At 34.7% G+C, this 12,211-nt stretch overlaps 1 protein-coding gene across 3 annotated transcripts in view; it reads right to left on the reverse strand.

Annotated features, from left to right (window-relative positions):
• Positions 1-4,022, reverse strand: part of LOC149839651 (zinc finger CCCH domain-containing protein 11-like) — a 31,303-nt gene extending 27,281 nt beyond the window's left edge. For all 3 annotated transcript variants that reach the window (XM_090002715.1, XM_090002714.1, XM_090002713.1), the window contains exons 1-4: positions 3,672-4,022; positions 3,467-3,551; positions 3,231-3,371; positions 3,059-3,147 (exon numbers count right to left, since the gene is read on the reverse strand). In XM_090002715.1, coding sequence (XP_089858841.1) covers positions 3,059-3,147; positions 3,231-3,371; positions 3,467-3,551; positions 3,672-3,845 — 489 coding nt within the window. In that variant the 5' untranslated portion in view covers positions 3,846-4,022. The remainder of the gene's footprint in view (positions 1-3,058; positions 3,148-3,230; positions 3,372-3,466; positions 3,552-3,671) is intronic.
• Positions 4,023-12,211: the final 8,189 nt, after the last annotated feature.

Genomic DNA, 12,211 nt, shown 5'->3' on the forward strand with positions numbered 1-12,211 from the left:
CCGCACTCCCGCACCCGCACCCATGTGACATAGTTGTCCTCCCTAAAAGCTATTATTGAAAATGATGGACATGTAATTTTTCACCATCAGCAAAGAGACCACTAGATTTTGTTTCCACAGTGATCGCATGTTTATTGCTTTGTTGAAGAAATTGTAGCCCCTTCAAATATCCACCACAGTCTGGTGGTCCACTTCTCAATTTTTGTTGCAAACAACACAAAAATATTGAATCTATGTTGTTTTATAAAATTTGTGTGCACGATGGCTCCTCTCAGACTCGTTGATGCTGCACAAATTCCAAGAGCCAATCTTCATTTCAAGGGAATTGAGGACCCAAATTTTCAAGGAGATGTTCTCAATTCCTCAACATTGAGGAATGCATTTGTTAGTAGTGTCTTAAGCTCCCGCTTAAACTTTTTCAAAGGCAAAAAATTTAGCAATAGAAAATTTAAGTCAACCTTGCCATTTGTTAGCTTGTGAGAGGAACTGGAGCACATTTGATGCAGCCAATAGAAGGAAGATAACCCACCTTTGACCAAATAAGAAAATATATAGACATCGATAAGCACATGAACAACAAGGTCTCAAAGAAAAGATCAATGCAAGTTCAATTGATATTGACAAAATAGATTCAGTTGAGAGAATAAACCAAGACAGAGGAGTTTATGAAAGTGAAGAAACCAATGATGCTTGAACAATGAGAAAGCGATGAATACTCTCTAGAAAATGATCTTGCTAATGTTTGATTGAGTCTATTAAAGTGAAGAAAACAAGGATGCTTGACAATGAGAAACAGATGAATACTCTATAGTCAATGATCTTGATAATGTTGATTTTTTATTTTCTTTCATTCTTGCTGGGGGCTGTAATGATTTTATGAAATTGGGATAGATATTAGGACTTCTATAGCCAATTGATCTACAATTAATGGCATTGATATTTTTAATACTTAATGGTTAATCTCCACTACTTGCGTTCTTGTTGATTTACTTGTGCATAATTGCTTAAATTTTTTTATGCTAATTCTTCATTCATTTCAAACACAATACCTATGTCAGCAACTTAATGCAAATTTAGGTTGCACATCCTGATTCTTTATCATATTAAAGGCTCTTTTGTTAACTTTTATTTCTCCCTACTTTTTAATTTTCCAAAAAATTTATTTTTTCCTGCTTTAAAAAAAAGTAGGGTTTTCTCAAATTTTCTTGAGATTTATCAAAAAAGAACTAGTCTAAGAATTTCCTCGTCAAGATGTCAAAGACTAAGGCTAGAAACCATGTTCCACCCTCTACCCCTGCCTCCCAACAAACAACCACAATTACATCAAAACATATTTTGTGTCTGTGCATGTATCTGCAAGTGTGTAAATGTGTATGTGCATGTGTGAAAAAAGAATTCTTTTGGATAGACGCATTCAACACCGTCTATTTAGTAGGAAATACAATTTGGATCAAATGATTTCAACTGAATTTTTTTATTTTTTTAATCATAAAAATTTGTGTGCATTTGTCGCCCATTGATTTTTGTTCTTAAGAAATCTGTTTACACATGACAATCACACAATTTAAAGCACATTTCTCACTTAAGATACTATGCAGATCACATATGTATGGCTTGATCCACAAAGCAAAAAAATGCTAACCAACTAGTAGGTTCCACCATATAGTATTGTACTAATCAAGGTTGTCTGTATCGTATTGTAACTATGAAGAAAAATGATACGAGTGTGTATCATATCCGTATTGTACTGTACATCGTAAGATACGTACGATACGGGTGTGGCACACTTAAAAAGGCCAAAAAGTAATTTTTTCATTTTTGGGTTTTAAAGACCTCTTGAGGGCTGACTGCCTCATTTCTATAGAGGCCATTAGATAGGTATCCATGCACCCTAGGACTCGTGAGAGCGATTTGAGGGGGTGATCCGTGTGCAAGAGATAGAGATCTTGTGATTTCATCAAGAGTGCATTTTCACTATTTTTCCACTCAAAGAAGTGGTTTAAGGTAAAAGAAAAACCTTATTTTTTTTCTTCTAATTGAGCTTTTGGGAGGATGATGGCATCAAATGATTTAGCATGGCAATGGGGCACTTGAATAATGAGTGAAAACTGGTTGAAAGAACAGTTTGATCTCATCAGTTTAACGAAATTCGATGTATTGGATGAATGGGTTCAAGAAGAAGCAGACCTCCTGAATGAAGAAGACATTTAATGGATATATGTGGAGGGAGCTCAAGACGTAGATGACGAAGACCCCACGTATATTAGAGATGATTTGAATGTCGAAGGAGGAGAGGATGAAGAATAAGAAGATAATGATTGTACTTTGTAACTGTTAAGTATTCATAAACTTGGTTTGATGAATCTTGTAGCATGTTCTTAATTGAAGATATTACTATTTTGCATTGTTCTTGTGAGATTTGATGATTGATGATGTGTTATGTAGCTCATAGAGACATAAATGCTTTACATGTGATTTTATGGTTGCATTTTGTGAATTTCATCATTTTTTTTGTGTTATGATTTTTTTTAGAATTTTTGCTAATTTTTCTGATTCTTTATGAGTTTTTTAGATTTTTTAAGTTTTTTTATTCAAAATTTATGATTTTTTACAATACGATACTTATCTTATTTTGAGCCAGATCTATAAGGTTACTATAAGATACATACTACCTTGGTATAACATCTCTTCCTAGGCCTCTCTCCATAGAGTTGAAACTTTAGCTTTATAAATGAAATACCTATTACTCTGATCATGCAAGGGCATCTCACTCATGTAGAGTTATAGCAGTTCAATCTGATCACAATGTGATGTGCCAAGCGGGTACCATGCTCCAGGTTTTACTCTAGTTACAGAGTTTATACAGGATTACACAGTTTTTTTTTCACAACTTAACCAAATGCCAATTGTTTTTGCCATCCAACTTCATGAATAAATAAAGAAAGAGCAACTTCCGGACTGCAGAATACCAAATTTAACATTTCTTCCTCATACGAAAAAGTAGTGAGTGAGAGCGGATCAAATTAAACATGATAACAGAGACTACGGGAGCACGTACAATTTCGGTTGGTTTATTTTGGTTGTACTCCTTCTTCTTCGACTCCACAACCTTCTCCAACGTCTCCTGGTCCCAATCCTCCATCGTTTCTAAAAAACCAAAACTTGTTAGAATCTACAAACAAAAAACATACAAAAAACCACATCCAATTCACCAATTTCATTCTCCTCACCTTGATCACGCTTATCGCTATAGATATCAATCTTCTCTCCTTTTCGCTGAACGTTCAAATCATGCGAGAACTTGCACTTGAAACCCTTTGCGCATTGACCCACTTTGTAAAACTCGCACAATATGGACTTGGGATCAACCCCTTCACCATTCACACCCAGAGAAAACCCCATCAAATGCAAGACCCCAATAAAAACTAACAAAAACGAGAAACACATATGCAAAATCAAAGCATACCAACAGGAACTTTGGGCTGACTCACGGCAATCTTGAAGAGATCGTTCAGCTCCTTCTCTCTAATCTTCTCCTCCTCTTTCTTTTTCTGAACAACCAAAAAAAGAAAAAGAAAACCTGAATCACAAACCATTGACAAAAATAGGGGGAAATAATTTATTGGTGATGGGTTCTAGAGAGAAGAGAGGGAGTAGGTTGGTGGGGATGCCTTTGCAGCAATCTTAGAGGGATCGGGCTTCGGCTGCACGGACTGCTGCAGCGACTGGACGTACTTCTGGACATTCTTGCTCTTGTTCTTGTTCTTGAGACCGAAGGTCTTGTCCTCGACGGTCTTCTGCTTCTTCGCTAACTCTCCTTTCGACGGCTGCTGCTTCGGCGGCATCTCCCACTCACCCACTACGCATCAAAATCGATCGGATTCTCCACCAACTATCAAAAAAGGATCAGCTAAAAACACAAAGGATTTTCTCTCTAATTGATCCTTGGTGTCTCTACAAGATTTTGCTTCGTTTTCTCGCAGCCTACGCGAGTTTGGATTGCAGACATTGATTGGTTGATTGCTGCTCTCTCTCTTATGATGGATTTTATAAAGGGCTTTGGGTTGGGGTTCCGCATTTCATAGTAAAACGGGGTGTGGTGAAGATTGATCTGGTTCTCCGATCCGAACCCGATACTATATTTCTGTATACTGACTCTCAAAGCAAGAGCGGGAATGGTATCGGGATCGGATTCAGATTTATACCCATTCCAATTATTTTGAGATCCGGGTGGGATTTGGATCAACATTCTAAATTGAATTTGCATCTAGATTTGGATCTGATCCAATCAGTTTTGAATGTTTTACATGAAAATCTTTGCTTTGGGTCTTCTTTAACCGGATCCAGTATTACCCTATATAATTCTATATCCTAATTCAATTTTACATTGTTGGATCATTTGAATTCGGATTTGGATCTACAGTACAAAAGTTTCCATTTGGATTCAATTAGGTAGGTTCTGGCCCGTTTTGCAACCCTAGTACTGACCTTCGTTATCAATGGATCGTGTGAACCTAGTACTCAACAGAATGGATACTTGCGACTAATGAGTTAGAGTGTTGGACCTAGGCTACAAATGAATTGGGTTCAGCCAGGTATCTGATACCTATACATCATATCCGCTTAAGGATCCCTAGATTAAGATCCAAATGTGCCTTCAAATCGGATTTGAATCACAATTCTTGTACTAGGGTTTGGCGAAGTACAATGTCTTTCATTTTATTCAACATAACATAACATAACCGTACTATCCTCAAAATTTGGCTTGTTCTCACAAATACCTACAAATTGCGCAAATTCTCTGCCTATCAAAAAAAATAAAATGCTGATTCTCAAACTTTTTGAAACATTTTACCCTTCCTTCCTAGGTGTTTTGTGCGCAAGACCTCCGACAGTCTCACCAATTTGTAGCGAATCTCCTACCATAGACTCGAACTTTGCATAGCAGATTTGCAGTTTTATGATGTGTACCTGCGGATGTCTTGAGGTCCCTGGAAACTACGTGCACATCTCCCTTCTAAAGTTAGAAAGACATCTCTCATTCAAACATTCAGAATTCATTAAGTTCTTCCTGCAAAATGTTAGGAGGACTCAGATGATTTATAACTTATGACCCTCTTTCGCTAATGCGAATTACCCCTTAGTCGTAAGCAACATGCGCGATTTCTTAGAGATTTACTGTGAATGCCTTCTCATAATTCGAATATTCATGCTTTCTTAGGTTTCGTTGTGAATGGTTAGCGGTAGAAAAACTAGTGAATCTCCTTTCTCTTTCAACAAATATTGAATTTCCTCTGTTTATGCATATCTTCATCTTATTTTTTTATTAGAATGTCATTATTTAATTTTAGTACCTTTCTTTAATTCGAATCTTCCGGTCATTTATGAGATATTTGTGTGAATGTCTAGTGTTTTGCACTAAATCCGCTCAAGATTTTTATTCCCTCTTCTTCTATAGGCTTCCCTCCCACCACCCCCTCTTCCTTTTATCATGAATTATACATCTGCTTCTTGAGTTTCTGGTAGCATGAGGAGCAGTGTTGTGAAAGAGCTGGATGTCTCTTCCCACGTCTCTCAAGGATCGTCACCCTATGAAACAAAAAGACTATACGACACATGTTTTGTATCCTGGTAAGTCCCTTTATCAAGAGGCAAAAGAAGTATGGAGTGCTTCATTTTCATTGTCTGTCCCTAGTTATCCTATATCGGTTGGTCACCCCGACTCTCATTCCTCTGTTTGTCATCCCTTTTATCCCCTCAACACTAGATTCCATCTCGACCCCCTCTCGATCAAGGTCAAGATCTGGCTCTCAAGCACTTTGCCGCCCCCCCATGGATGTGCTATGCTCGGGGTGATTGTGTGATTATCAACATCTTGGCACAGTTTCATGCTGAGTGCAAGAGGGGTCTCTAGTTTGGACCGGTTGGCCAGTCGTCATCCACCTTCCTGAACTTTGATGTCCTTAGTTGACTTAGGGACTGGTGCAGTTTGATCAACAGGAGGACAACCCAAGCATAGGCGTTATCCATGCGTAAAGTGAAAATAATGTATTGCTGATGAAGAAAATCGTAATGCCTGCAATTTTTTATAATTATTAAATCATTATTTACATCTTAAATTGATGAAATTAGAAATTTATTCGATTTTCAACTTGAGATTGAAATTATAAATTGAATTGAGTTAGTAGTTGAAATATAATTTAATATTTAATTTAATTAGGTGTGAAATTGAAATTTAATCATACTTAAGAATTTAATTTAATTTGATAGAAATTTAAGATGAATTTGGACCCTTATTGGGATGTGAGTTTTATTAATTAAATATGGATATGGATCTGATATGGTTTACTTTTACTGGATCAGATCTTAATTGGATTTAAAATCCAATAAAATAACCAATTAAGGATAAATCATGGATTTTACTTAAAAATAAAATTAGATTTGATTATAGGCTGGACGTCCATGGTGGACCCTATAAATGGTCACGCCACTTGAATATATATATATATATAATAACAAAAATAAAGAGATAAAGAAAGAATAAAATTTAGATTTTTTAGTTAATAGAAGATAAAAGGAAGAATATCAAATGGTTTGGACTCTTGAGAGGTCTATCCACATGGAGACGTCCCCAATAGCGGGCCCTCTTGTGTGTACTTTAAAATAAAGTTCAATAAGGTATATATGTTATATATATTTAAGATGAAATAATTTATAATGTTTTAGGGTTTTGATGTTTTATGTTAAAAAAAGTTAATCTAAACATATATGTTAGATTAGTTTATGTGTAACATGATTAAACAAACATATTATTTCATAAATAAACAATGATTTTATGTTATTTAAGGTTTTTTGTGATTCTTACATAGATGAAATTGTATTTGAGATATTTCATGAAGGTTTTTTTATTCTTGGATGATGGATATTAATGTTTTAGCAAGATTAGCATAAATATGATCAAAGATGTATTGTATGATATTGTAAATGTATTTAGAGCATAAAAAATCATGATTGTATGAGTTTCACCATGATTCTAGTTCTTGCTTAATAGATCTTGCATGAGTTTGAATCTTAGTTATTCTCTTTTCATTTTTTATTCTGATCAGTTTTTAAAAAAATTGATATTTTTATAAAACCAAAGTCAATAAATTAAAAAAAAATACTGGAGTGTTCTACACATCCAAGGCTTTAATTTAGAATCTTGTTTTATTTTGTTTGGTTCTGTTTTAAGGCTGAAACGTTCATTGCAATAGTGCACAAGTTTTTTGCCCTATTAGCAAGACTGTTTCAACCAAAGATTTTGAAAGTTCTAAAACCCCAAACAAAACTGATCAAAATAAATTATGAAAAATCTAGGTGAAAGTTAACATGTAAAAAAAGATTATGTAACAAGAATTTTGTCAAAAGATTTTTCTATAAGTTATGAGAATTTCTCCAATTTGGAATAAATTTGTGCAGTTGACAGGATCTGTCTCATATTTTCCTGAATAGGGTTCTGTCCCAGAATTTGCTTGATTTTATTACGATGAATTTTACAGTTCTGTTTTTTGGATTGTCTTACTAAGATGTTGGGGCAGTCCCAATAACATTTTGAGAGTGAAATTTTGTCCCTGTGATTTTTAGTGGGTTTTCCAAAATCGGGTTAACATGGATTTGAACTGCACAATATGCATGTGTTGGTGCCTAGTTGTGTTTTACTTTGTGCAACATGTTTATTGATGGTTAAATGAGATATTGAATTGATATGCATGTTAATTGAATTCATTTCCTTCTTGATTGAATTATGCATGCATAAATATCTATATCGCTTGTGCTATGTTTACTTGGTGTTGCATGTCGCACACCAAGTATTATGTGAATTACCTAAGCGGCAATTTGTACGATTTTCACAGGACCTCTTGGTTTTTTCATGATCCACTACTCATTTTATGAAGGTAGAATCCCTCATTGAATTTATGGAATTTCTTAATTAGGTTGTTTGGTAATAACCTAGTGTAATTTAGTGTCATGTTTAGAGATATGTATCGTGTAGTATCATGCTTAGCAATTTAAGTTTATGATATGTCTAATTATGTGTTTAAACCATGATCTAGGTATTTAATGATATGAACATTTAATTAGATTGATTAAAGTAGTTTATGTAATTCTGTAAAGTATGATTATAATTTTGTAAATTTAGTTTATGCCTTGAGAATTGTGTCGCACGCTAAGTGTTCGGTAAAATATTGAATAGAGCATAATTTGTATATATTGGAAGATGTTTTGAATATGATTTTAAATCAGTTTTCAAAAATAAATCATGTGTATTTAAAACTCAATTTTAAGCATGATTAGACTACAGTTATAATTGTGTTGAGATGTGTCATAAAAATGCATGAAAATGAGTGCGAATGTGCGTAGTTAACCATGTTAACACGCGCATCGCAAGTGTGGTTTGCGCGCATGCTCATGCATTATTTATGTTCTAAAAATTCAATGCAAAAATATAAATCAAGTAAATACCCATGGTAAGTTTACTATAAAAACATGTTAAGTTTGTGATTGATTAAGCATGTTGCACACACACCACTTAGTTATGGATATCTAAGGTTGTAATATGGAGTTCAAAAGACTATATTTGACATGGTTGTAGATTAGCAGGATATGAAGTGTGTGGGCTCTCGGTGCATGCTTGAGCATGCATTATTGGTTGATTGTTGCATACTTGATGTGATGACATGGTTGTTATGTATGCTTGTATGAAATAATATTTTTGTAAAGCATGCCATGTATGTAATGAATGCATCATGAATATATATTTTAAAATAAATGAATCATGTATGTGAACATGAATAGATTCTAACATGTATCTTGCTTATGAGTTGACTTATGATGTAATATGTATCATGCATTAGAACTTGAATTATATGTTATGTGTTTTATGTATAAAAGCATGTATGGTTGAATAATGCATGAGAACATGTGTAGATGAATCATGGCATGATAGGATCATGCATGAAAACATAAATGAATATGTCATATAGTATGCATGGGGGCATAATTACAAGATGACATATAACATGCTTGAGAGTATGTAAGATTAAGTTATGCATATGGCATTGACTATTTAGTCATGCATGAGGGTATAAACTATTGATATCATGCATGAGGGCATGAAAGGGTTATCCTATGAGATAATGGCACTAGAATGTAACCTATAACTTAATAATAAGAGTAACCTTGGACCATGGGTCTATTTGAGGTATCAATGAAGCCGGGATCTCAGAGATGACTGGGTTCATCCCAACCTAATGAGATAGTTGGGTCCGTCTCGATCTCTTTGTCCTCTCGAGAGAGGAAAGGGCGGTACAAGCCTTGTGGGATGTATTGAATTTTTAAGGGTTGGAAGAGCCTTTTGTCTCCGACCAACAAAGGTTAGGGGACATGTCTACCAATGAGTCCTAGGTGGTAGTACCACAGCTCTTCAGAGTTAGAGATGCATGCCTGATTGTAGCCCAATGATATTAGTTTGACGTAGGCCAAAACCTAGGACCATGAGTCTGTTCTCCCAACTGCTGCATTGAAGGGTTGAATAACTCAAGATATACCCAATTAAGCCATTAGAGAAGTTAGAACACCATTAAATAATAAACACCCCATTGGTTGTTTCTAAGAGTCTTTACCTTCTTTTGTACCAAATGAGTTTGTATAACAAGAGAAATAATGCATTAGAAATTTAGAATCACTTTTATCATATGCATAAATATATAGATGTAGGTATGTGGAGACTGCTAATATTTACATATATTATTGCATATGAGCATACATGCGAATGAAAAAGGTATGTAATAGGTCATGGACTTTACCTAAGAATCTAGTCATGGACTAAAATTTGTGAAGCACGTGAGGTGTTTGTGTGCGTGTGGCACAATAGAAAGATCAAGAGAAAGGATCCATTCATAATTGATAAAAATGTTAAAGAACATATTATGGAAATGAGAATGGACCTTTCACTTGAATGTAAGAGTGCATATCATAGTCATGAATTGGACATGTTTATGCTTTATGTGAATTACATGTGAATGCTTTTAATTGTTTTAGACTGGTATGTCTTATTTACTTAGGAAGCATGAGCGTATGACATATGCTAGCACAATCATATGAGTGTTTGACCTATTTACTTTTATGCAATTATATGTGATTGCTTTATTTGCTTGTTATGCAAATGAATGCCATGAAAATGTATGACATGAATAAATGTATGAATGACTTGAATGAATGAATGAATGCTAGGCAAATGCATGTTGTGTTAAGTGGATTCCCTTGACCCTCATTTTAAATGATGGGAATCAAACTATGGTTGTACCATTATAAACTTGATTAGATATCCTTCAAGTTTAGTTATGGGATTCTTATAGGCATGTTGTTAATGCCCTACAACATTATAAATACACTCTTGGAGGACTGATGTGAGGGACGAATTGCTGCACAACTGAAATCTCCACTTTTACCTATTACGATCCCTAGGAGATCCAAACATTTTGACTTTTATAAACATGTAAACAATTAAACTTTATTATTCTGGATTTGTACATTTGAGGACTTGTAATATTCTAGAATGAGAATCCTTATAAACGTTGTCTTTTCATTTATGCATTGTTTGCATATATGATTTTAAAATCTCAAATCTTTACGTAACTCTTCCATTATCTTAAACCATAAATGAATTTCATCTTTCACGTTTTCTATGTGTGATGATTCTTAGAGTAATAACCTCAATCGAGTTGTGTCTAAGGTTGATTCTGTACTGGATCTGATATTGAGAGATTAATATATGTTTGCGTTTGTGCTCAGGTGGGTCGTCCATTATTTAGAACGATTGAAATGTGGTCATAGATGAACTCGTTGACACATTACTCTCGAGAATCATATGAAACTTTATAACAAATAAAAAATTTTAAATTTTTTAAAACTTTTGGGTTTTGGAAAAGTTTTAAAAGGGTTGAATTTTTTAGGAACGTTATAGCATGAACCAAGTACTAGGACCCGATATCGTTTTAGAAATGTATACGGCAAGGAAAATCCCACTGTACATGACAATTATTTCAATAAATATAATTTAAAATAAGGAACGTCATGAAAACCTACCAAAAATTTGGTATAGGTAGCATAGTGCAAGCGTAGAGGCGCACCTAGGTCATGGCCATCATGTCTTTACGTCTAGTACAGTTACAACAAAGGGCGTCTCGTGTAGAACTCATCAGCAGGAAAAAATCTAGAGAGAACGCTTTTCTATAGAGACTAACAAATATGAAGAGAGGGCTCTTTTCTAGAGAGCGAGTCATTTTCTAGAGAGACAACAAAACTAGAGAGAGAAGAGAGGAAAGATGAGAGAGAAAGCTAGAGAGAGGGGTGGCAATTTTTTAAAAGGAGAATACGGGTCATATTTATAGAGATTGAGTTTGTCCTACCTCAAGGGATAAGTATGCTCTTCTTCCTAATTTCTCCCTACCATTTTCGGATAAGGACAAATATGTCTCCTGTGGGGCCCAATTAGATATTTTTATGAGATATTTATGTGGGGCCCATAAGATATTTTTGTGAGATGTTTATGTGGGGCCTACACATTTTTTGGGTTTCACCGATATTTTTTATGGAAAAAAGTGAGTACGTTATTCTCTTTGTCTCGACAAGATGAAGCAGATTTTCTTTGCAAAATTATCTCATTTTGCCAAATGAACGTGATATGGCTTCCTGAATGTTTTGAGCATATATCTCTGAGGATATATGCGTCTTAAGTATAATTGGCTCTGCAGAATCCCTTTATTTCATATTCTAGGTCAATACGATAAAATTATGTAAAAATACCTCATATTTTTATTCAAAAGTTTACTGAAAAATTATGGATCTTATATTAAGCCTGGTTGGGTAAACCTTGATTGGATCTGGATATGCTTCAGATGCAAACCCATCACTCACCCTTATAAAATGACCATTGTTTCCTCTCTCATCGTTTTTCATAAACCTTACCAAGTGTAACTTAGTGTTACACTTGGCTTTATAAAGCCCTCCATGTATTGAGCTAGGAGTTGCCAATTGGCAACACCACACCCCCTCTCCTCCCCTATTTAAGGAGGCTTGCTCCCTATCTTTTTCATTATCATCCCTCTCCCATTCTCTTGAGTTACTCTCTCTCTCCCTCTCTTTCGTTATCTTCTTTACTTCGTCTCTT

This window comes from Nuphar pumila, chromosome 4, assembly GCF_984573655.1.
Source record: "Nuphar pumila chromosome 4, dmNupPumi1.hap1.1, whole genome shotgun sequence".
Classification (NCBI taxonomy): domain Eukaryota; kingdom Viridiplantae; phylum Streptophyta; class Magnoliopsida; order Nymphaeales; family Nymphaeaceae; genus Nuphar; species Nuphar pumila.